A 27,620-nucleotide genomic window follows, 5' to 3' on the forward strand; every position below is an offset into this window, starting at 1 on the left:
GATTCAAAGTAAGAAGTTTTGCCTGTAGTATGATAGCACTTACTGTGATGTCCCTAAAGACACATTTTTTATTCATCATTATATTTCACTATAGCTGATAAATTTGTCTGAAAATGGAAACTTTTGTGATGTATGGCATAAATTTTATTTTCGTAGGTTGTTACATGTTACCACAATTCTCGAGAAGACTAGAAACAAGATAACTCATGGTACATTAAATGTATTGAATGCATCATCATTTATGGACAACAATAATTAAATTATATGATGGCAAGATAACTTCATCCTCCACTATAACATTCTCACCCCTGTAGATTTTGTCATGTGGGCATTAAGTCATTTACATGACATTTTATAGTTTTATATGTATCACATTCATATCATGCTACGTCACTTTGGTGTGTGTCCTGCCTTAAGCCTGTGAAGGTATTAAAACTTCCCAATGGATTGAAACTATGTCCTGTTCCTGAACACTTGTCTGTGAAATGAGTCAGTGAGGAATTCTTGGGTGCTTCCCCAGATCAGTCCAATAACGGTATTAACCTGTCAGGAAATTTTCAAACTATGTGTACTCTGGTGCAGAGATCGGGAACAATAGTAGAGGTTTTGACATGGTTCTCAGTGGTAGGTAGACTGATACATGAAGAAAGTTTATGGGCACAAGAGATGGGCGTAAAACCTCACAGTTGCAGCCTGTGCAAGCAACTTCTACTGGGTGCCTGCTGTGAGCTACTGCCCTTCTCTTTCTCTCGGAAATTTTATGATACAATTACCTTTGTACCTGCAGTCTAGCCCACATTTGTGTGTATCACATATCTTGCACACGTCTTGTTATCCCCGTCTCAGCTCAGCTGTCCCTGTCTGCTTGTATATAGGTATAGGACTAGCCATTTACCCACAGCTTAGCATATGTCAAATATCTTGCACACATACCAGTGTGTGTCTGATCTCTCCACTAATCTACCTTCCCACCTCTATTTTTCTCTCCCCTGCTCCACCTGCCTCCTTAAACTTTCTCCTCACTCCTTCCCCACCCTCACTCCTTCCCTGCCCCATCTCCACATCCTCTCCCTCCCTTCCTGTCTCCCAACCTGCGTGCCGGCCAGAGTGGCCGAGAAGTTCTAGGTGCTAAATTCTGGAACTGCGCGACCGCTACGGTCACAGGTTCGAATCCTGCCACGGGTGTGGATGTGTGTGATGTCCTGAGGTTAGTTAGGTTTAAGTAGTTCTAAGTTCTAGGGGTCTGATGACCTCAGATGTTAAGTCCCATAGTGCTCAGAGCCATTTGAACCATTTTTTGAACCAACCTCCATCTGTATGCCCATCCGTCACTCACTCCTTCCGTCCATCCCACATCCACATATCCTCTGCCGATCATCCTGTATCCATACCCACTCTTCCCCGCTCTGTCTGTCCCGTCTCCACTCTCTCTCTCTCTCTCTCTCTCTCTCTCTCTCTCTCTCTCTCTCTCTCTCTTTTTGCTTCCGCTACCTCCACACTCGCTTCCTGTGTCTGTCTGCTTCTCTGGATGTCTTGTCTAACCCTTTGCCAACACTCCCCCCCCTCCCGGGCAACATTCTGGTGGTCTCGTTTCTTGCCACCTCCGTCCCCCATTGCTTGGTGGTCTTGTTTCACCACCACCCACCCACTGTCTGGTGGTCTCATCCCACCCCCAACCAGGCAAATGTGGTAGGTCTGCTGTTGTTTTCTATCTACATAAATGATCTTTCAGATAGTGTGGATAGCAATGTGCGGCTGTTTGCTGATGATGCGGAGGTGTACGGGAAGTTGTCATCGTTGAGTGACTGTAGGAGGATACAAGATGACTTGGACAGGATTTGTGATTGGTGTAAAGAATGGCATCTAACTCTAAATATAGATAAATGTAAATTAATGCAGATGAATAGGAAAAAGAATTCCATAATGTTTGAATACTCCATTAGTAGTGTAGCGCTTGACACACACGTCGATTAAATATTTCGACGTAACAGTGCAGAGTGATATGAAGTGGGAGAAGCATGTAATGGCAGTTGTGGGGAAGGCGGATAGTCGTCTTCGGTTCATTGATAGAATTTTGGGAAGATGTGGTTCATCTGTAAAGGAGACAGCTTATAAAACACTAATACGACATATTCTTCAGTACTGCTCGAGCGTTTGGGATCCCTATCAGGTCAGATTGATGGAGGACATAGAAGCAATTCAGAGGCGGGCTGCTAGATTTCTTACTAGTAGGTTTGATCATCACGCAAGTGTTAAGGAAATGCTTCAGGAACTCGGGTGGGAGTCTCTAGAGGAAAAGAGGCATTCTTTTCGTGAATTGATACTGAGGACATTTAGAGAACCAGCATTTGAGGCTGACTGCAGTACAATTTTACTGCCACAAACTTATATTTCGTGGAAAGACCACAAAGATAAGAGATTAGGGCTTGTACAGAGGTGCATAGGCAGTCATTTTTCCCTCGTTCTGTTTGGGAGTGGAACAGGGAGTGAAGATGCTAGTTGTGGTACGAGGTACCCTCCGCCATGCATCATATGGTGGGGTGTGGAGTGGTCTCACCCTGCTCCCCGCCCTCCCATTCTCTGATGGAATCGTCTAACTTCTCATCCACCCACACACCCACTCTCTGGTGGTTCTGTCTCACCCCTCCCCATACTCTCACCCCATCCCCTTCTAACCACCACCAAGTCCTCCTCCTCGTCCACTCCTTTTTCAATCCATCTCATATGACTCCTTGTTTTCACCACTTCCAAAATGGGAGGTGTTCCTTATCCCCGCAGTATGTTCTGCAGACAGAATGTCATATGTGTACTGAGTTTGGTTGAAGTTATTGTGGTGATTTAGGAGGAGATACGGAACATACACGCTTACATGCCTATTTAGATCTGTGTTTTCCCTGACAGAAAATGCTGGTATTATGTTTTTTTAGTCCAAAGTGGCACTTTGTACATGACTGTGTATAAAGAAAAAGGAATATCAGTTTTCATATCCCATCAGCAGTGATGTCATTAGAGACGGGGCATAAGCTTGAATTAGAGGTTGGTCACATCCTTTCAAGGAAGTATCCCGGAATTTGCCTTATGCAGTGTAGAGGAAGCACATAACCTAATTTGGGGTGGTTGGATGGGGATTTGAACTGTCATTCTTCTGAATGAGAGTCCAGTGTAGCTAAACCAGTGCTCCACATCCCTCAGTGATTATATGTGGAACTATTAGTGAAGTACTTAGTAATGTTTTCCCTGGAATGCACTACAGATTGGTAGACGTGCTTACTTCGTACTACGAAGATGCTCTTTATAATGAGCCTGACTACTACTTACAATTCTTACAGCCTTTCTCCGCAGTTTAAAAAATGTCTATTTTTTATGCATTTGATCACCAGAAAAGAATCCTGTTTCTATGAGCTGAATGTACGTATGAATAGTATGGTGCCAAAAGACATTCACTGTTACAAACTGATGAGAATAATCTAGGAGCATAATATGCTAATGAAATTGTGTGTGTGTGTGTGTGTGTGTGTGTGTGTGTGTGTGTGTGTGTGTGTGTGTGTGTGTGTGTGTTAATTGATAGTTGGAATTTATCCCTCAAATCTTGGTATTTGTTACACAGCATAGATTTTACATGTATTTTTCTAGTATTCTTTCAGTGAACAGAAGTCTGCCATCTTCTTTACCTATGACTGAGTCTACATTATGATTTGATTGATACCCCTGCAAATATTCACACCCAAATATTTGTTTGAGTTGACAGGTTACAGTGGGGACTGGTTAATGTTGTAGTTGCGTGGTACAATGTTCTTTTTTTTTTTTTTTAAAGGCTTCATTTTACTGTTTGAGGCAATTTGCCGTTCTTTGCATGTCATTCAAATTCTATCTAGATAGAACTGAATATACATGCAGCTTTTTTCAGACATTTCATCATTATAGATAACTGTGTCATCTGCAAAAATTATGGAATTACTATTAATAATGTCTGCAAGGTCATTAATATAGAATAAGACCAACAAGGATCCCAATACACTTCCCTGGACCACACTCAAAGTTAATTCTGCATCTGTCAGTGACTCTCCATCCAAATTTAAATTGTCTCTCACCCTCCAAGAAAGCCTCAATCCACGCACAAATCTCACTTGATACCCTTTCTGATCGTAATTTCAATAATAAGTGTATGTGTAGCAGTGCATCAAATGCCTTTCAAAAGTAAAGGAATACTGTGTTTACTTCACTGCTATGATCTGTAGCTTTCAGGAGTTGATGTGAGAAAAGTCTTGAGTTCGTTTCTTCCAAAAATGAGCTGGTTGTTATGGAGACTGTAATTCTGTTTGAGATACTTCATTATATTTGAGCTCTGGATATGTTCTAAGATTCTGTAACAAATGGATGTTAAGAATATTAGACATTAGTAGCTCGTTCTGCTGCCCTTCTAATTCTGATGTAGATCGGTGTTACTAGCTTCTGCTAGTACAGTTTCTTCAGCATTTCTGTGAACTCTCCCATGGGTCAGACAAACCTGTGACCATTCATGCCGTGCTTCTCCATGAACATTAAATATCCCATTAGTCGTGTTTGGTATGAGACCCCCTTTCCTGGGCAGTACTCTAGGATGGGTCACACAAATGATTTTTAAGCAATCACTTTTGTAGACGAATTGCATTTTCATACTATTCCACCGATAGAGAGAAGTCTGTCATTGCTTTACACACGACTGGGCCTATCTGATCATCCCAGTTCGTTTTCTTGCATATTGTTACACCCTAAATGTTTGTACGAGTTGACGGATTCCATTTGTGACTTGTTGGCATTGCGTTACAGGGTACTATGCTTTTTTGTTTTGCAAAGTGCTCAGTTTTTCATATTGGAATATTTCAAGCTAGTTGCCATTCTTTGTACCACTCTTAATCGAAAATCTTACTAGATATTTGTGCAGCATCTGTGAAAAGTTGGAGGTTACTGTTAATATTCTCTGCAAGGTCATAGATATAAAAAAACAGCCAGAAGCCCAACACACTTCCCTGGAGCACACCTGAAGGTACTGCTGCAACTGTTAGTGACACTCTTATCAAAGGTATCATGACTCATCCAAGATATCCTCAACCAGTCACAAATTTTGCTTAGTACCTCATATGATTGTACTTACTTGTAGTTGTGCTACTAAGTCAATTGCTTTTTAGAAGTCAAAAAATACTGCATCAACCTAACTGCACTGATCTAAGGCTTTCAGGACTGTTGTATTCTGAATTCTTGCTGGTTAACATCTCGATCTCAAGGACATTGAATCACTTCTGCTAACCCCCCCCCCCTTTTTAGATGGGTCTGCCCTGTACTTTCTTCCAGTCACTGCACTGGCCATGGTTTTTTTTTTTGTTCTAGTGATATATGGTATATTGCTGTCAAATGTGGGGCAGACTTGCTCCAAATTTAGTATAGTGCCTTATAGGGATTCCATTGGGCCCTAGATCTTTGTTCAGTATTAATGATTTCAAGTGTTATCTTTTTCACTCGTCTTTTCATTGGTACAAGAATTAAAAGGTGACAGTCATTGAACTATATGAAATAAAATTGTCGTAACGTTTGAATGGTTTGCGTTAGGACATTCAAACTGCACAGTTGGCCATGAGACATAATGGGAATTAGTACACGCATACACAAGCACATTGTTGTTGTCGGCCATTTGCATGTGAAAATGTCAGTAGCACCTGCCTGAGCAAATAGTGCTTGTGAAGACCTACAATGCTAGCAATAACAGCCCAACTGCAACTCAAAGTAAGTTTAAGACCAAGTTCAAGCTGAAGACAACTGGTCCAAATGTGCTAACAATCAAGAATTTGTTCACAAGTTTGAGAGAACAGGTAGTGTTCATGATGACAGTGTTGGCAGTGTCTGTCATTAAAAAAAATGGTGAAAATGCCTGAAGGCATCAGACACATGCTGTGTTTTGAACCAGCCCCAGGAACTCGATCAGATAAGATGCACAACAGGTGGGAATCAGTTGAGAGACATTGCGACAAATTGTTCTTGAAGACCTGCATGTCTTCACATACAAAATTGAAACCTGACATCCATTAAGCCCCAGGTCCATGGAACAGTGGTTGCCAAGATTATAGTCCACAGAATTGATGAATAGGACTTTGATGTGAATATGGTTTGCTTTAGCGATAAATTACTATGGATGGGTTTATCAGTAAGCAAAATTGTGGCATTTATGGGACTGAGAATCCGCAATTCATGATCAAGAAGTCTCTTCATTCTCAACAGGTGACTGTATGGTGTGCAATGTGCAGTCACAGAATAATTGGTGCAATATTCCTAGATGGCACAATGACTACCTGGAAGATAATTTCATCACTCTTATCAAAAGTGACCCTTATTTCAAAAACATGTGGTTTGTGCAAGGCAGAGCTCGACCCCATCAAAGTAGGAGTGTGTTGGATGTCCTGGTGCAGCCCTTTGGGGACCGCATTCCGGCTCTAGGGTATCCAGAGGCCACTGGCATGCACCTCAATAGGCTGCCGTATTCTTCGAACACATGCGGCTCATTTTGTTGGGAGACAAAGTGTACAAAAATAGTCCGAAAAACCATTGTTGATCTAAAAGCGCCATTCAGGAGGTAATTGGTAGCATTGATATTCTGACACTTTAGTGGGTCATGCAGAATTTCGCTGTTTATCTGTGCCACATCGCCAATGATGGCAGGCATATCGAACATGGCATATCCTAAATCCGAATATCTGTAGTGATGTCTTCATGTTGAATAGTGTGCATGCACTGTACTTTGTAATTAATTTAATTTTTTTTTCTTTTACTTCAATAATTGTCACCCGGTAAATTGAAGCTGTACTCCTGGATTTGAGGACAGATTTTAAAATTTCTGCTTTTGCTTTGCTACTCTAAATTTCAGTTCTTGTCTTTTGTAATGTTGTCTGGACACTAATCTTGGTAGCAGTATGAAAGAAATTAGTTTCCTGCATTAGCTGTTGCAGAGAAACTTCAAGAAGTTTGTTGTGGCTGTGGAACCTGTCCTGTCCTCACCTAATCTTGTCCTACTTTGTATATAAGTTTATGATTTTTCTGTGATGTATGTGACATGTTAGATACTGTTATGCTAAATGGCCTGAGGACAAATAAATAAAATACATAAATAAACTAAAATATTTGGTAGCTAGGTAATGTTTTTCTTCTAATTTTAAGTGTTTCTGTCAGCAAGTAATTACAATATGACATCATGAGAGTAAGTATTCTCCCACCCTATAATTTTTTATATGATAAAAAGTAAGATCTGAATGGGGCCGAGAAAAGGACATAGATACAATAACATACACCACGAGCCAGGAATGTGTAAGATCTTAAATTTTTGCCCTCCACCATGTCTTCAATTAATGAAGATAAAATTCTGCTTTAAATAACTTGATGTTTGCCTCCACTTGCTCTTTTTTTTTACAAAGCTACATGTGTTCTTTCAAATATTGTCATGCACATTTATTTGCAGCATATTCTTGAACTGGAGCGTGCCATGTTGGAGCAAGAGGTTTCAATTCCTGTTTATTTCGTTGAATGGACAAAAGCAATCCAGACAGTTCTTGAAAATCTTGCACGGAGCTATTCATCAGATGAAAGATCAATTTCAGCAGCAGAAGGTAATGGTTTTCGTCCAAATCATATTCTTCAGATTCCATTGTTGCCAAATGGACTACTCAATACCCTTAAAAATAATTATTACTTCAAAAGGCAACCATTTGCCTATAGCTAACTTGGGTGTGCTGCCTAGAAACGTGCAGTGAGAACAGTATTTTACTAAATTTCAAGTTCTTAATTTTTCTCTATTAGAAGTATGTATATTCATGCATGTACCCATGCAGACACCAAAATGCACACGCCTGTGGACATGACTGCTTTTTCATAATTTAGTGGATTGTTAACAAATTGTACGAGGGAAATGTTCTGGTTATTTCTGTATGTATTGTCTGTTGAGGTTACTATGATAATCCCAGGTGTGAGAGAGATTTTGGGGGGGGGGGGGGGGGGGGAGGGAGAGGTGTGAGGTGATTAATGGAAGGGGGGGGGGGGGCATGTGTGTGCCATCCCATCATTGTTTTGGAGTTAAGATTGCCTGACCTTATTCTTTGATCATTAAAAGATGTAGCCGGCCGGAGTGGCTGTGCGGTTCTAGGCGCTACAGTCTGGAGCCGAGCAATAGCTCTGGTCGCATGTTTGAATCCTGCCTCGGGCATGGATGTGTGTGATTTCCTTAAGTTAGTTAGTTTTAATTAGTTCTAAGTTCTAGGCGACTGATGACCTCAAGAGTTAAGTCGCATAGTGCTCAGAGCCATTTGAACCATTAAAAGATGCAGATTTCGCAGTCCAGAAAGGTTGTCAGCATCATCTACTTTGTCAATTATTGAAGTCTGTGCAGGAATTCTAACACTCCTGTTACTGTATATATACGTCTTCATACAATTTATGGTTAATAGTATGGACTCCCTCAAAAGGAACTGCCATATTCACTTTCTGAGCACTAGAGGGAAAAGGAATGTAAACTTTTCTAACACTATATAATGTAGACACAGGGCATCTCCGTGTGCCACCCAGGCAGCGAGCACACCTCAGTGTGTCCCTTAGTGGAAACAGGAGGCCACAGACCAATAATTAGGGTATACATTAAAACAAAAAGTGTGCTTGCATTCAAATATATTAATATATGCATGTCAATACAAAACAATTGGCGGAAATGAATCACTGTCATTATCAAAATTATCACACTCATTTTTGTCCCCCAGGAGGCTTGCCACTCTTTGGCAGGTTCGTGCTTTGCTATGACGGGCCCCCAGCCTTTGCAGCATCTTTTCCCTTCCGTGCTGCATGTCTATCCTCATGTTCTTTTTCCCCTCCCTTGGAGAACATGTCTGGTGTGTTATTGGGAATGTTCTGCATTGTCCGTCACTTACATAAAAACAGTCTGACCATCGCTTTTCGTTCCCTTTTCCTGTCTTTGTTTCCCTTCTCCTTTCCTTCCTCCGCTTCAGTGTTTGAGCTTTCTTCTTCTTCCCTGAGTGCTCCTGAAGGCTGGCTCACGTGTCCAACACATAACAGGTGACTGGGTAATACGTAACTCTCAGCCTCTCGTGTGCTGAAGACGGTCAATCCTTCGCTACGGTAAATCTGTTTATTATTCATAAAGGTGTTGATGCAATTGCTGGCCCTATGAAATCCTGTGCTCTTGTTTACAGAATGGCACTTTGATTTTGGAAACCACTTCTGCTTCTCAAGCACAAAAACTGCCAGCTGACTCACTTCTCCACGGTTACCCTGTTCGTGTCTAGGCCCATGGAACTCTAATTTGTTCCTGTGGTTTCATTTACACTAGGCTGCTCGACAGTCTAACCGAGGCTGAAATCCAGTCTTACCTCTCTGATCAGGGTGTCATTGCCTTCCACGGTGTAATGAAAAAGGTAGATTACTCGTTGGTGCCCACTTGCACTTTCTCATCTTTGATAGAGTGGTGCTTCCGCCCAAGCTCAAAGCAGACCATGAAATTATCACAGTCCGGCCATACATTCTGAACCCAATGCGTCGCTACCAATGTCATCGTTTCAACCCCACTAGAACATCTTGTTGACCCTGAGCCAAATGTGTAACCTGTTGCAGGGATGCGCACAAGGGCAATTGTCAACCTCCTTCTCCTCAGTGTATCAACTGGAATGGCGGCCATTGTGCCTTCTCTCAGGATTGTCCAGTGTATCTTGATGAGCAGGCTATTCATGATATCCAGGTAAAGGAAAAGTTGCCTTATCCATTCGGTCGCAAGTTACTGGCTAGTCGTAAACCATGTATTCTACTGTCTGATACCTAAAATCCTGTTCTTGTTACCCCCCTCGCTCCATGAAGGACATGACCACACAGACATGCAACCTCCAATTCCGCTCTGAGGTTGTGAAATCGCCCAGTGTCAAGGTAGCATTGCCATCCCCCTGTCCAGCTGTGCGACAAGCCATCAAACTCTCGCCTCAAAGGGCCAAGCCACGAGCTCCACAACTGGTAGGCTAGAAAGGATAGAAGTACTCATGTCAAGACTTCCTCCGTCCTTCCAGCCAAACACCTGAGTCTTCCTCTAACCAGAAAGGCTTGAAGAAGTCCACCAAAGGCAAACGGTCATCTCCTTTGCCACCGACACTCCTCTTAGATGGTGTCGCCAGGCCGGCCTCAGTGTTGCTGGTGCACACCAACAACCATTTCTCAGCATTGGACTCCATAGACCGGCCACATAAGCAAGCTGATGCTTCTGTGGACCCATGGAGCAGGATCCTTCTGCTTCTGTGCCCTGTAGTAGTGCCTCTTCCCAGGCTGTCACTCGGCAGCCGCGTAGGTGACACACCTAAATCTCTTCATCGTGACTTTCCTCCAGTGGAATGTTCGCGGCCTTCAGTAGCACAAAGAGGATTTACTGTTGCTTTTAGCATTGTAGCGTCCCCTTGTACTCTGCGTTCGTGCCAAAAAATTGCACCCTCACAACTGCTTTGAGCTTTCACCTGTCTTACCAGTTCCTTTTGATCTTCCACCTGAGGTTGGCATTCCATCTCATGCGGGTGTCATGCTGCTCATTCAGGATGACATTCATAGTCAACCCAATCTTCAAGCTGTTGCAGTTCGTCTTTTCCTACCCCACCTGACTTTTAAGCTCTGTGCCATATATGCCCCTCCGTCATGCGCTGTTACCAGGGCAGACTTTCTTCAACTTATTGGGCAGCTACCTGCCCCAGTTTTTCTACCCGACGACTTTAATGTGTGTTGTATCCTTTGGTGCTCTCCCCGGATCTGTCAGAGAGGTCCTTTCGTGGTTGATCTTAACCAACTTACCCTCTTCTGCCTTAACACTGGAGCACCCACTTTCCTTTCAGAATCCTCGCACACCTATTCCTATTTGGACCTCTCCTTGTGAACTACCCAGCTTGCCCCCTCCTCTTGAGTCGTACATTCTTTCTGACACTTACTCGAGCTTGCTGACTCCTACCCCATCCAGGTGCTCGCCTAAATGGCAGCTCCCCAAGGCTGACTGGCAGCATTACTCTTCCCTGGCGTCCTTTGAAGAACAAGATTACCCCAGGTAGCATATCTCATAAACGTTATCCTTACTGCTGCAGAACATTCCATTCCCCGCATTTTCTTCTTACCATGTCGTGTCCCGTCTCTTGGTGGACTGAGGCATGCCGCAACACAATTTGCGCACAGAGATGTGCTCTCCACTATATTAACCTGCTACCATATGATTGCAAATTGCATTCATTATAAACAGATGCATGCAAAGTGTCAACACATTTTTTGGGATAGCAAAAGAGCTAGCTGGATTTCATTCACTAATTCATTTAACAGTTCCACTGCTTCCTCTGTCATGTGAGCCAACCTCCGACTGCTCTCTGGAACCAAGATCCATTCCTCAATTTCCGGCCTCACAGTATCTGACGACGTCTTCGTGGACCCTCTTGCTGTCTCCAATGCCTTGGGCTGCCCGTTTGTGGAAGTTTTGAGCTCTTCCCACTATCACCATGCCTTTCTCCATCGGAAACACGTGGAGGCAGCTTGGGCAATACTAGAGATGTGCAAACTCGTTCATCCTTGGGAACTAGTTCACTGCTGATCATTCTTTTTTGGGAACCGTTCATTTTTACTCATTCACCATTCATTTGTGCTTGGTATATGGTTCTTATGAAAAACTGAAAACTAGTAGTGTAGGTGACTGAAGGATGGAGGGCACCAAGAGGTAGCCACTTGCCTCTTCACCCCCCCCTCCCCCCTGGAGTATAGAGTTTGTATTTATTACTGAATACTTACACACTTTTAGAAGTAATTTCTATGATTCTGCAGAACCTCTTGTTTAGCCAACCGTAGCCTTGTGTGGCTGATCACAGGGAAATAATATAGGGTAGTGCATGGAAAACCGGCCCCGAGTACAGGCTGCTCACCAATTACGGACAAGAACATGAAAATCTCATGTGACGCTCATGGGCTATAGCTCATGTAGTCTTGTGGTGGCTGTTTCCAACTTAATAGACCACAATGGTCGTGTATAAAATTCTTCGTTTCGACTTACACTACATAGCTATGCTACGTTGTAAACAGTAATCATTTACACCCTATATATACTTCACGTTTTCTCTGAGTTTGTAGGCGAAGTAGAGACTTTATGGAAGCATAAAATAAAATGTGGTTTCCTCATACTTGCATCACACGCTTAGTAAAAATTAGGTTTTTATGTTGCATTATTAAAGTTAATGCAGTAATAATAATCCCCGTGGAGGCCCAGGAAAAGAATAAGCCTCCAGTATGTTCTGCCAGTCGTAAAAGGAGACGAAAAGAACAAACCACTAATAGGGCTAACCCCCCTTTTAGTGTGACTACTTGGTTCAGGACACACCTAAAGAAGCCTCGGACAAGTGCCGTCATGGTCGGGGACGACGCTAGAACCCTATGCCCGCCCACAATGGTAATGACACTGCTAGCCAACTGGAAAATGATTTATATCCAAATAGAGGTGTTTTGCGGGATATGCTTCCTGCAACCACCCTAGAAGGAAAACAAAGACAGAGGATGAGATGGTCAGATGAAGTTACACCTCATGTTCTGTTATTACCAAGCAACAAACATAGGAACCAACACAACTGGATACAGATCACAAGTATACCCAACACTTATTACCAAATACCCAGAATTAAATTTTTTAACAGAACAACAACTAGCTGATCAGATCCGTGTAATAATCAAAATAACAGGATACCCCAGTCAGAATTAGAAAACATCAAACAACAAGTACTGGAACAAAATAATGTGCAATCAGAAGAAGAAGAAAATACAGTAATGGACTCACACATCCCAGAGCAAACAAACAAAGAACAACATGCATCAATTAAACAATCCGAGGAAAACGAAATCTTAAGACTGTCACCAGAACAAGTACAAATAGAACACTAAGCGACACACATGTTAGATATAGAAGAAAAATTTCAGCTGACATATATAGAATACAAAGACACAAATACAGACGTTAGACCATTCTTTCATAGACCGCCAAATAACCCACAAGTCAAACAACAATAAAAACTAACAACACAATTATACACAACAAAATAAATGAAAACACAACTCTGGAAGAGTTACAACTACTGGTTTATATAGGAGCACTCACTACACTAAATATACACACTAGGCAGAGATCAGAACCAACTAACAAACAGAAGAAACCCACAAAACCAGCATGGCAACACGGGCTACAGGTTAGAATAGAAAAACTGAGAAGACATTGGACAGCTAACACAATTTATAAGACATCAAATGTCAGAGGAAAAAAAAAAGGTTAGGTAAAATCTAACAACAAGAAGCGATAGAGCAATTAGATGAAAAGAAGCAGAAATTACAAGCATTGGCCAAACGACTTGGAAGATACAAAAAAAGTGAAAATAGAAGGAAACAAAACCAAACATTCAACACAAAACGAAAGAAATTTTACCAGACAATATATAACACACACAATAAAATACACAATCCACCAAACGTAACAGACATGGAACACTTCTGGAGCAACATATGGTCAAACCTGGTACACCATAACAGGCAAGCACATTGGATAGAAGCAGAAACAGACACATACAAGACGATACTACCAATGCCTGAAGTGACAACTTTGCATCATGAAGTCACCAAAGCAATTAATTCTACTCACAATTGGAAAGCCCCTGGAAAAGATAAAATATCAAATTTCTGGCTAAAGAAGTTCACCTCAACACATTCACATCTAACTCAATTATTTAACATTGATGTAAATAAAATTGACAGAAATTTCCACATGGGAAAAATATATTAAAAACAAAGATTCCAAGACTTACCAAGCGGGAAAGCGCCGGCAGACAGGCACATGAACAAACACACACACAGAATTACTAGCTTTCGCAACCAATGGTTGCTTCTTCAGGAAGGAGAGGGAAAGACGAAAGGATGTGGGTTTTAAGGGAGAGGGTAAGGAGTCATTCCAATCCCAGGAGCGGAAAGACTTCCCTTAGGGGAAAAAAAGGACAGGTGTACACGCGCGCGCGCGCACACACACACACACACACACACACACACACACACACACACACACACACACACACCCGCGCGCGCATATCCATCCGCACATACACAGACACAAGCAGACATATTTAAAGGCAAAGAGTAAGGGCAGAGATGTCAGTTGAGGCGGAAGTACAGAGGCAAAGAAGTTGTTGAAAGACAGGTGAGGTATGAGCGGCGGCAACTTGAAATTAGCGGAGGTTGAGGCCTGGCGGATATCGAGAAGAGAGGATATACTGAAGGGCGAGTTCCCATCTCCGGAGTTCGGATAGGTTGGTGTTGCTGGGAAGTATCCAGATAACTCGGACGGTGTAACACTGTGCCAAGATGTGCTGGCCGTGCATCAAGGCATGTTTAGCCACAGGGTGATCCTCATTACCAACAAACACTTTCTGCCTGTGTCCATTCATGCGAATGGACAGTTTGTTGCTGGTCATTCCCACATAGAAAGCATCACAGTGCAGGCAGGTCAGTTGGTAAATCACGTGGGTGCTTTCACACGTGGCTCTGCCTTTGATCGTGTACACCTTCCGGGTTACAGGACTGGAGTAGGTGGTGGTGGGAGGGTGCATAGGACAGGTTTAACACTGGGGGCGGTTGCAAGGGTAGGAGCCAGAGGGTAGGGAAGGTGGTTTGGGGATTTCATAGGGATGAACCAAGAGGTTACGAAGGTTAGGTGGACGGCGGAAAGACACTCTTGGTGGAGTGGGGAGGATTTAATTAAGGATGGATCTCATTTCGGGGCAGGATTTTAGGAAGTCGTATCCCTGCTGGAGAGCCACATTCAAGGTCTGATCCAGTCCCGGGAAGTATTCTGTCACAAGTGGGGCACTTTTGGGGTTCTTGTGTGAGAGGTTCTGGGTTTGAGGGGATGAGGAAGTGGCTCTGGTTATCTGCTTCTGTACCAGGTTGGGAGGGTAGCTGCGGGATGCGAAAGCTGTTTTCAGGTTGTTGGTGTAATGGTCGAGGGATTCAGGACTGGAGCAGATTCGTTTGCCACGAAGGCCTAGGCTGTAGGGAAGGGACCGTTTGATATGGAATGGGTGGCAGCTGTCATAATGGAGGTACTGTTGCTTGTTGGTGGGTTTGATGTGGACGGATGTGTGCAGCTGGCCATTGGACAGATGGAGGTCAACGTCTAGGAAAGTGGCATGGGATTTGGAGTAGGACCAGGTGAATCTGATGGAACTAAAGGAGTTGAGGTTGGAGAGGAAATTCTGGAGTTGTTCTTCACTGTGAGTCCAGATCATGAAGATGTCATCAATAAATCTGTACCGAACTTTGGCTTGGCAGGCCTGGGTAACCAAGAAGGCTTCCTCTAAGTATCCCATGAATAGGTTGGCGTACGAGGGGGCCATCCTGGTACCCATGGCTGTTCCCTTTAATTGTTGGTATGTCTGGCTTTCAAAAGTGAAGAAGTTGTGGGTCAGGATGAAGCTGGCTAAGGTGACGAGGAAAGAGGTTTTAGGTAGGGTGGCAGGTGATCGGCGTGAAAGGAAGTGCTCCATTGCAGCGAGGCCCTGGACGTGCGGGATATTTGTGTATAGGGAAGTGGCATCAATGGTTACAAGGATGGTTTCCGGGGGTAACAGACTGGGTACGGATTCCAGGCGTTCGAGAAAGTGGTTGGTGTCTTTGATGAAGGATGGGAGACTGCATGTAATGGGTTGAAGGTGTTGATCTATGTAGGCAGAGATATGTTCTGTGGGGGCTTGGTAACCAGCTACAATGGGGCGGCCAGGATGTTTGGGTTTGTGGATTTTAGGAAGTAGGTAGAAGGTAGGAGTGCGAGGTGTCGGTGGGGTGAGGAGTTTGATGGAGTCAGGTGAAAGGTTTTGTAGGGGGCCTAAGGTTCTGAGGCCTGATGTCCAGGCGGAGCTTCAAGGAATCCTCAGAACCTTAGGCCCCCTACAAAACTTTTCACCTGACTCCATCAAGCTCCTCACCCCACCGACATCTCGCACTCCTACCTTCTACCTACTTCCAAAAATCCACAAACCCAAACATCCTGGCCGCCCCATTGTAGCTGGTTACCAAGCCCCCACAGAACGTATCTCTGCCTACATAGATCAACGCCTTCAACCCATTACATGCAGTCTCCCATCCTTCATCAAAGACACCAACCACTTTCTCGAACGCCTGGAATCCGTACCCAGTCTGTTACCCCCGGAAACCATCCTTGTAACCATTGATGCCACTTCCCTATACACGAATATCCCGCACGTCCAGGGCCTCGCTGCAATGGAGCACTTCCTTTCACGCCGATCACCTGCCGCCCTACCTAAAACCTCTTTCCTCGTCACCTTAGCCAGCTTCATCCTGACCCAGAACTTCTTCACTTTTGAAAGCCAGACATACCAACAATTAAAGGGAACAGCCATGGGTACCAGGATGGCCCCCTCGTATGCCAACCTATTTATGGGTCGCTTAGAGGAAGCCTTCTTGGTTACCCAAGCCTGCCAACCCAAAGATTGGTACAGATTTATTGATGACATCTTCATGATCTGGACTCACAGTGAAGAACAACTCCAGAATTTCCTCTCCAACCTCAACTCCTTTGGTTCCATCAGATTCACCTGGTCCTACTCCAAATCCCATGCCACTTTCCTAGACGTTGACCTCCATCTGTCCAATGGCCAGCTGCACACATCCGTCCACATCAAACCCACCAACAAGCAACAGTACCTCCATTATGACAGCTGCCACCCATTCCATATCAAACGGTCCCTTCCCTACAGCCTAGGCCTTCGTGGCAAACGAATCTGCTCCAGTCCTGAATCCCTCGACCATTACACCAACAACCTGAAAACAGCTTTCGCATCCCGCAGCTACCCTCCCAACCTGGTACAGAAGCAGATAACCAGAGCCACTTCCTCATCCCCTCAAACCCAGAACCTCTCACACAAGAACCCCAAAAGTGCCCCACTTGTGACAGAATACTTCCCGGGACTGGATCAGACCTTGAATGTGGCTCTCCAGCAGGGATACGACTTCCTAAAATCCTGCCCCGAAATGAGATCCATCCTTAATTAAATCCTCCCCACTCCACCAAGAGTGTCTTTCCGCCGTCCACCTAACCTTCGTAACCTCTTGGTTCATCCCTATGAAATCCCCAAACCACCTTCCCTACCCTCTGGCTCCTACCCTTGCAACCGCCCCCAGTGTTAAACCTGTCCTATGCACCCTCCCACCACCACCTACTCCAGTCCTGTAACCCGGAAGGTGTACACGATCAAAGGCAGAGCCACGTGTGAAAGCACCCACGTGATTTACCAACTGACCTGCCTGCACTGTGACGCTTTCTATGTGGGAATGACCAGCAACAAACTGTCCATTCGCATGAATGGACACAGGCAGACAGTGTTTGTTGGTAATGAGGATCACCCTGTGGCTAAACATGCCTTGATGCACGGCCAGCACATCTTGGCACAGTGTTACACCGTCTGAGTTATCTGGATACTTCCCAGCAACACCAACCTATCCGAACTCCGGAGATGGGAACTCGCCCTTCAGTATATCCTCTCTTCTCGATATCCGCCAGGCCTCAACCTCCGCTAATTTCAAGTTGCCGCCGCTCATACCTCACCTGTCTTTCAACAACTTCTTTGCCTCTGTACTTCCGCCTCGTCTGACATCTCTGCCCTTACTCTTTGCCTTTAAATATGTCTGCTTGTGTCTGTGTATGTGTGGATGGATGTGTGTGTGTGTGTGTGTGTGTGTGTGTGTGTGTGTGTGTGTGTGTGTGTGTGTGTGCGCGCGCGAGTGTACACCTGTCCTTTTTTTCCCCTAAGGGAAGTCTTTCCGCTCCTGGGATTGGAATGACTCCTTACCCGCTCCCTTAAAACCCACATCCTTTCGTCTTTCCCTCTCCTTCCTGAAGAAGCAACCATCGGTTGCGAAAGCTAGTAATTCTGTGTGTGTGTGTTTGTGTGTTTGTTCATGTGCCTGTCTGCCGGCGCTTTCCCGCTTGGTAAGTCTTGGAATCTTTGTTTTTAATACAAATTATTTAACAGTTACATTGCAGACCCATACACATTCCGTGATACACTTGCACATGGAATAACTTATATGAAACCTAAAGATCAAGCAGACACAGCAAACCCAGCTAAATACCACTCCATAACATGCCTACCAACAATATACAAAATATTAACTTCAGTCATTACACAGAAATTAATGACACATACAACACAGAACAAAATTATAAATGAAGAACAAAAAGGCTGTTGCAAAGGAGCATGAGGATGTAAAGAGCAACTGATAATAGATGCAGAGGTGACATATCAAGCTAAAACTAAACAAAGGTCACTACACTACGCATACATTGATTACCGAAAAGCTTTTGATAGTGTACTCCACTCATGGTTACTACAAATATTGGAAATATACAAAGTAGATCCTAAATTGATACATTGGAAAACCACACTTAATATCCAAATAATATCACATCACAGCCAATACAGATTAAGCATGGAATATACCAAGGAGACTCATTAAGTCCTTTCTGGTTCTGCCTTGCTCTGAACCCACTATCCATCATGCTAAAAAATACAAATTATGGATACAATATTACTGGAACATACCCACACAAAATCGCACATTTGCTATACATGGATGATATAAAACTACTGGCAGCAACAAATCAACAACTCAACCAATTACTAAAAATAACAGAAGTATTCAGCAATGATATAAATTTGGCTTTTGGAACAGACAAACGTAAGAAAAATAGCATAGTCAAGGGAAAACACACTAAACAAGATTATTACATATTGGATAACCACAGCGACTGCATAGAAGCGATGGAAAAAACAGATCCCTATAAATATCTAGGATACAGACAAAAAATAGTAGATAATACAAATATTAAAGAAGAACTAAAAGAAAAATATAGGCAAAGACTAACAAAAATACTGAAAACAGAATTGACAGCAAGAAACAAAACAAAAGCTATAAATACTTATGCTATACCAATATTGACCTACTCATTTGGAGTAGTGAAATGGAGTAATACAGACCTAGAAGCACTAAATACACTTACACGATCACAATGCCACAAATATAGAATACATCACATACATTCAGCAGCAGAAAGATTCACATTAAGCAGAAAGGAAGGAGGAAGGGGATTTATCGACATGAAAAACCTACATTATGGACAAGTAGACAATTTAAGAAAATTCTTTCTAGAATGAGGAGAAACTAGCAAAATAAACAAAGCTATCACTCATATAAATACATCGGCTACACCACTGCAATTTCATAACCACTTCTACAACCCTTTAGATCACAACATCAACAGATACGAAGAAAGTAAATTGGCAAAAGAAAACACTACATGGCAAGCACACGTATCATCTAACACAGCCACACATTGATCAAGAAGCATCCAACACATGGCTAAGAAAAGGCAATATATGGTGAGACGGAAGGATTCATGATTGCAATACAGGATCAAACAATAAACACCAGATATTACAGCAAGCATATTATTAAAGATCGCAATACCACAACAGATAAATGCAGACTTTGCAAACAACAAATAGAAAAAGTAGATCACATTACAAGCGGATGTACAATACTAGCAAATACAGAATACCCCAGAAGACATGACAATGTAGCAAAAATAATACATCAACAGCTTGCCTTACAACATAAACTTTTAAAACAACACGTTCCCACATACAAGTATGCACCACAAAATGTACTGGAGAATGATGAATACAAATTATACTGGAACAGAACCATTATAACAGATAAAACACCACCACATAACAAACCTGACATCATACTCACCAATAAAAAGAAGAAATTAACACAACTAATCGAAATATCCATACCCAATACAACAAATATACAAAAGAAAACAGGAGAAAAAATTGAAAAATACATCCAACTGGCTGAGGAAGTCAAGGATATGTGGCATCAGGATAAAGTTGACATTATACCAATTATACTAACAACTACAATGAGTCATACCACACAATATCGACCAGTACATCAGTGCAATACGGCTACATCCAAACTTGTATATACAACTACAGAAATCCGTAATTATTGATACATGTTCAATTACCCGAAAGTTCCTAAATACAATATAACATATACCGTACAGTTAAAAGGAAGTCACGCTTGATCAAGGTCCGGGTCATTTTCCACTTTTGACCAGACATAACGTCTGAGATAAGAAAGAAATAATAATAATAATAATAATTAAATACAATTTTATGGCAATCTGTCATTTCAAATGGAGAGGCACCGCTTTTCCTATTGAGCCAAAATGACCCAGAACGCACTCCCCGTACTATTTACACGTCGGGCTTCCGTGGGCATCTACCCTGTTTCCTTCAGCCATTTTTACAAGACAGAGTTTTCAAGGTGCGTGTGGGTTCTGCCTTGTCGGACAAATTTATGTAGAAAAATAGTGTGCCTCAGGGTCCTGTCCTGAGTGCCATCCTCTTTGCTATCGCTATTAACCCTATAATGTCCTGTGTCCTGCCGGGCACCTCTGGTTTCCGTTTTGTTGATGTTTTTGTTTTCTATTGCAGTTCTCCACGCTCCTGTCTCACTAAGCGGCGTCTTCAGCACTGTCTTGATTGTCTTTACTCCTGAAACATCGACAGTGGCCTGCACTTTTCCACTGACAAAACCATCTGCATGAATTTCTGGTGGCGCAAATGGTTTCTCCCACTGTCTCTACATCTTGAGCCTTTTGCCCTTCCATTCATTGCAACTGAGATTCCTGGTGCTCATAATCGATAGGAAACTCTCTTGGTCCTCCTATATATCTTACCTGGCAGCCCGCTGTACGTGGTCCCTCAATGTCCTACGGGTCCTCAGTGGTACTTCCTGGGGTGCTGATCGAACCACCCGCCTCTGTTTGTACTGGTCCCTTGTCCATTCGAAACTTGACTATGGGTGCTTTGTTTATGCATCTGCTACACATCCACCCCTCTTACACCATCTCAACACCGTCCACCATCATGGCATCCGTTTGGCCATGGGTGCCCTTTACACAAGCCTGGTTGAGTGTCTGTATGCTGAAGCTGCTTGACTACCACTGTCCTAGCGCCACAACCTTCTCTTCAGCTGGTATGCATTCCGTTTGTCTGCCATTCATGCCCACCTGTCCCATTCCTCCCTCTTTGATGATTCCTTTGATCATCAGTATGGGGCTCGTCCCTCTTCTCTATTACCTCCTGGAGTCCGCTATCGGCACATGCTATGGCAGCCTAACTTCACACTACCTGCAACTTTCCTGGTGGGTGTGAACCCTTCACCCTCCCAGCATCATTAAGGGGCCCAGTTAACCTTGGCCTTCATTCGCTCCCTAAAGATACTACTCCATCCTCATTCTATCGCCTTCAGTTTTATGAGCGTCACGAACTTCTCGATAGTACTTATGTATACTCTGATGGCTCTCGGACTGACTGTGGGGTCGGGTGTGTCTTTATCATTGGCACCCTTGTCTTTTAATGTTGGCTTCTGGCACACTCCACAGTATTTACAGCCGAGCTCTTCACCTTGTATCAGGCCACGGAGTACATCCGGCAACACAGTCTTTTCAATTGTGCCCTTTGCTCATACTCATTCATTGCCCTGCAAAGTCTGTGTGCTGTACTCTGCCCACCCTTTAGTGCAGCAGGTCCAGGAAAACTGTCCTGTGCTCACTCTTGGTGGAGCCAGTGTGCTGTTTCTGTGGGTTCATGGTCATCACAGTCTGCCAGAAAACGTGGCTGCTGATGCTGCTGCCAAGGCTGCAATCCTTATACCTCAGCCCGCTAGTTCCTATAGTCCCCCTGATGTGTTGTCATCTGTCAGGAGGTGGTGCCCTTTAGCATCGCCAATGGTCCTCCCTTCCTGGGAATAAGCTCCGGCTTGTGAAGCATCTCGGCCCTCCTACCAGGAGATCATTTTAACTAGGCTGCGTATTGGGCACTTTCTTTTTAGCTATCATCACGTGATAATTGGCACTACCCCACCGCTTTGTACACATTGCACTGAAGTTTTAACTCTGCCACTTCTGACAGAATGCCCATTTTTTAACAATTTACATTCCCATTTGAGTTTGCCGTCTGTCACTGGTCGTTTTAGTAAATGACATGCGGGCTGTCGACCATGTTTTACTTTTTATTCGCCAAAGCAATATGGCAAAGGCCATTTAATTTTTAGTTTTGGACCTCCATTTCTGTACAGTATCTTTTTTAGCCCTTCTCCACGTGCCTGTTTTTAGCTGTTTTCTCTTACGTCAATTGGTGCTGACATAAAGTAATTTTTTAACTCCTCTGTCTTCATGTTCTATAGTTTTGACTTGGATGCATGTGACCCCCAGTTGTTTTTTGTGCCCTAAAGCAAAACAAAACCAAACTCTCATTTGCACTTAGACCTTCCTCTAGAATCGGTATAATCTCTCTCTTATCATTTATATATGTTTTCTCATCCTGCCACTTGGAGAGTTGATATTTTTATCCATCCAGTCACATTATATTTTCAGAAAGGACTGTGCATGAACTACTAGCCATTTCACACCTTGAATATAATCATTGTGACAATACTGTCAACACATTTGCTACAGTTTGGCACGAAGTTAATGCAGGCTTCCCTTTACGGCAGTACTATGCAGCATTGACCCCCAATGCAGTCAGATTTATCATTGAAAATGTGAAAGCTTTGAAAATTTATGTCAAATGAGGCTCAACATTGGAGTGGAAGTAAAATTTGCAATGTCGAGCACCATTAGCTGTTGGAGTGGTAAGGTTTAATATGTGTACAGAAGAATGTGTACTGTTGCAAGTGTTAAATTTCTAATATATTTCAAGAAGAACTGAAAAATCTGAATAATAAAATCAAGACTTTAAATTCAAACAAGGAGTAGCTGGCTACTGTGAGGCACTATTTTAAACACTTCGCAGTATTCTAGTTGAAAGTGACTTAAAACTAGCTCCTGTGAAAGGGTTTAGCCCTCTGTCCTTCCATTAAAAAAATGCTAAGAGGTCAAAATGCATGACACAGGATCATTTTTGACCAAGTGAAATCATTACGGAATAACAATAATGTAGAAAGGATAGATTGCTACATGCTGAACATAAGTGGTGTTGAGTTGTGGACAAGCATGATGGGAATAATGTTAGAAACCTTTTGGGTTTCGAACTAAGTTCTTTTCCAGAAGTAGAAAACAAAGCATCACTGTCTCCTTAGTGTCCAGAGGCAGTGACCGTGTGTGTGTGTGTGTGTGTGTGTGTGTGTGTGTGTGTGTGTGTGTGTGTGTGTGTTTTCGACATCTGAAGTTCATTGGCCTAAAGTTGATGTATTTCTGGCATTATTTTCATTTTGTCTCTTTGCTACTTGAGACCTGTGTTGTGAGTAGCACTCTCTCCTTTCCCTTTTGTTTTTATTCTGTCCTAGGCTTTCCATTGTTCAAAGATAAGCAAGTTTCATTTCTACTTGTTAGGTACAGTTTCAGAAAAGCTAAAGTACTATTACTCTTCATCCATTGTAGATGCACTTGAGAAGGAAAGCTCTTGTTAACTGGCACAGTGGTCAAGAGATGTATAGGTCTATTGTTTAGGTCACAATGAAAATCAGTGTGTTAGTTTGAATTGTATTCATTGCAGTATATTTTGCTCTTTGATAGGTGAGTGAAGCTGTCATGGTAATTATATATGGTTATTTTAAACTAAAAAAAAACTTTTATTATGGTCCCAAAAAAATGTAGCATTAAGGATCAAACATGTACCATCAGAGTTCATACTCTGATCTTCTTCTTTTAAAAAAAAATTGGTTTTTTCCTCAATAAAATTTGTGTAACCTAAAATGACAATATAAATTTCATGACAGCTTTTTTTCTCTTGTCAGAGATTAAAAAATATTGTGTGTGTGATATGAAACGTCATTCAGAAAGTTAACCATGCTCTGAATGTAGCGATACCAGTTGGCTACCTCTCTCTTTAGCAAGAGCTTTCCTCAAATATAGCTGCAATAATCAGGAATTCTTAGATTTCTCAGAAAACGTTAGGATGTGCACCTAATAGTTTTGAATAAAACTTTGTTATCTTTGTGTTGTAATGATGCCACCTTAACCAGAATAAATTGAGTCATGAGATGTGAACCACTTCATTACAAAAATAGAGAATACTGAGATAAAACCTTTCACTGAAGTTACTTTAGAGCGGCCCACGACTGGTGTATTGAAGTTAATCAAAGTCAGTGGTCACAGGATCTGTCTGACCTTTCCATGTAAGATAGAAAGTTCCTTTATGATATGCTTATGTATTTTTTCTCTTCAAATTTTTTACCAACTTTCTATAAATTAGGCCTACATAGTGACTTGCTTCATCTTTGACAGTAATCTGCTAATTTTTCGCATTTACATTGCAGCTATGTTAAACGCTGTGTCAGCGAGTGGATACCAAGTTGTAATAGCTAGTGGACAAGCATCAGTAAAAGGAGATATTAGTATTGCAACTGTACAGGTATGTTCAAATCATTTAAATGTTTTGTTACATGCATGAAAGTGTTGCTAAAACTGTTTCTTCTTCAAATTACAGGGTAAATTATCTGGTTATGGAGTTGAAGAGAAGTTGCCAACCATTGCCATTGTGGCACATTATGATAGCTTTGGTGTAGCTCCTGTGAGTAATTTTCTTTCCTGTTTCCATAGCTATACACACAAATGAATAACTACAAACCAAGGAAGATCCATAGATAAAATATTATTTCGACTCCTACAAAATTCTGATTAGATTGATGACTCTATTGGTATGTTCACTCAGATGTATATTACTTAGCTGATACTGGCAAAGAAGATGGAAGGACAGTGTGTGCCTTCCAAATTGATTAGGACTCTCTGTGAATTGACAGAGGAAGAAACTGAGTTTTTCATTGAAACAGTAACTTCATTTGAAACTTCCTGGCAGATTAAAACTGTGTGCCGGACCGAGACGAACTCGGGACGTTTGCTTTTCGTGGGCAAGTGCTCTACCAACTGAGCTACCCAAGCATGACTCACACCCCGTCCTCACAGCTTTACTTCCGCCAGTACCTCGTCTCCTACCTTCCAAACTTTACTGCATGGTTCGCAGCAGAGCTTCTGTAAAGTTTGGAAGGTTGGAGAGGAGGTACTGGCAGAAGTAAAGCTGTGAGGACGGGGCATGAGTTGTGCTTGGGTAGCTCAATTGGTAGAGCACTTGCCCGCGAACGGCAAAGGTCCCGAGTTCGAGTCTCAGTCCGGCATACAGTTTTAATCTGCCAGGAAGTTTCATATCGGCGCAAATTCCACTGCAGAGTGACACTCATTTGAGTAACTTCATTTGCTTATCAGTGAAAAATGTAGTTGGTAATTTACAGCTTTACAGAAGTCTGAACATTGTGTAGTGATGTGGACAGAGATAATGTTAAGGGCTTGTGTTTGATGTTTTGTATTTTATTTACACCTTAGATGTAACCAACACTGCCATGCATTAAATATTGTGCAACTTACATTGTAGCTATGACCGTGAGCTCCACTTCAATAACATGACAGGTTGCTAAAACCAGTGCTGTCGGTTTCAGTTGTGAAGTACTTTCCAGGAGTTGTCATTTGGGGCGGACTCAAATGGTTCTGGAGTGGTGATGCTTCTGGAGCTGGCACGACTATTCTCGGGGCTGTACTCAAGTCCAAAGACACATGCTCGATACAACCTTGTCTTCCTCCTGTCAGGTGCTGGCAAATTCAACTATCATGGCAGCAAGAAATGGCTTGAAGACCAACTAGACGGTGTTGAGACTTCAATTATTCAGGTATATTAACAAGTGTAACCTTCAATTTGTCTATTTACTGATTTGAATGCTTTAACTAAGGCTAGCATAATGGCATAAAGTTTAAGTTGTTCATTTAACAGATGTTATTTAAGCTTGCAATGTAACTGTTAAAACTTTTCAAAATCTCTGCATGAGCAATAGTTTTCTATCTTTGAAGCCACATTAAAAATGTCTCAATCCAAGCTTCTTTAGAGACGTCACTTAGAGCATTATTGTATGCTGCAGTAGCCTCTTCGTTGGATGAAAGACTCTGCCTTTGAATTTTTTCCTTTGTTTTTGGGAACAGGAGGAAGTCTCATAGGACCAGTTCAGGTGAATTCCATTGTAATTAAAGTGGCAATCATGTGTACCTGTTACCATCATGTGCCGTAAGAGACTCGGCATGGTACAGGGATTTTCACGGAGATTTAATACTGTAGATGTGCAAAGAAATATGCAAACACTTAGAGGTGAGGGATCTGCTTTGTATGTCATGTACACTGATGTCTGTCAGACAACAAGATGCTGGCACATCTTAAATTCTGAGGGGCATTCAATTCCAGAAAAGAACGAAGTTGCATGTTATCACTGTGATTTTAAACAGTATTTCCCATCCCTGAGGCATTGTTTTAAATTCCAATGCTTCATGTGTATGTCGTCTCGATGTACATATTACCCAATTTGCGGAGACTGGCTGGCTGTTTCAAGAAAAATTACCGTATGTGCTTCTAATTGTCTATGTAATTTGTGGGAATGATCATTCTCCCTGATCGGTGGAGTGTGCAGCCTACTCAAGGACTGAAAAATCCCTGAACTGAAGGTCACAGATTGCCTCTTATATTTTTGAAGCTCAGAAAAAAATCTTTGTATCCAGCCTCAATTAATATCGACCTCAGCCACTAGTGTGGCGAAATTTGCAGCAGTACCTAGTGTATTTGCTCCCTTGACATTGACGTCCAATAGTCACATGAATAAACCATGTGGGTGATAGGCTCTCCCCTCTATTGGTTCCTGTGTCACTGTTTCTGTGAACCACACTTCCTACAGCCAGGTGGAGAAGTGACATCATTTTTTGGCACCTACTGGTGACAAGGCTACCTCTCAAGAATCCTCTCCCGAGAAATCCACAGTACAGAAACAAGACACTAGCCATTGGCTGAAAGAGCCAGGGTTTGTGGGAAGCAGGACTGCCTTGCTCTTCTTCTGTTCCTACATCCACAGCGGATAGCATCTTACAAGAGACTAAACTACCAAACATTATGAAAGGGAAGGAGGAGAAATCTCTGGAGAAGGCTACTCTGGTGACCCAGGTGACATCAGATATCAATGTTCCTTCCTCACCAGTAACATTGATCCTGGGGCTTAACCGGTCCTCTTGGTCCCTTCACGCCTGACCAGGACACCCTGAATGTAATGCTTGAGTGGGTATTGCCACAGTCATGACACTCAAATTCATTTTTGTTATGCACTGTGACAGCAGTGCTCAAAGTCGAACACAAGCTGCACATTTGAATACAATATCAGATGAGTGGAAGTAGTGTCATTTATATTGATTTGTAATGTAGTTTGTACAGTAGGGAGCATTATATAGTGCCATAAAAATCTGCAATAACTAAAAAAATGACACTACGTTTGTCTTTCTTTAGTTCCGAAAGTACTCTGGGAGGCATGAAACGGTGCATTAAAGGGGTGTCCATTTGCTCTTGTCCACAGCTCGTGGCTAGAATTGCTATCTCTGGATCACGGGGTCC

General features: G+C 42.5%; 1 protein-coding gene across 1 annotated transcript in view; it reads left to right on the top strand.

The window, feature by feature from the left end:
• LOC126273455 (nicalin) overlaps nt 1-27,620 on the top strand; it is a 123,668-nt gene that overhangs the window by 25,959 nt on the left and 70,089 nt on the right. The window contains exons 3-6 of the mRNA XM_049977011.1: nt 7,484-7,631; nt 24,469-24,563; nt 24,639-24,722; nt 25,660-25,869. Of these exons, the coding sequence (XP_049832968.1) occupies nt 7,484-7,631; nt 24,469-24,563; nt 24,639-24,722; nt 25,660-25,869 (537 nt within the window). The remainder of the gene's footprint in view (nt 1-7,483; nt 7,632-24,468; nt 24,564-24,638; nt 24,723-25,659; nt 25,870-27,620) is intronic.

This window comes from Schistocerca gregaria, chromosome 5 (assembly GCF_023897955.1).
Source record: "Schistocerca gregaria isolate iqSchGreg1 chromosome 5, iqSchGreg1.2, whole genome shotgun sequence".
Classification (NCBI taxonomy): domain Eukaryota; kingdom Metazoa; phylum Arthropoda; class Insecta; order Orthoptera; family Acrididae; genus Schistocerca; species Schistocerca gregaria.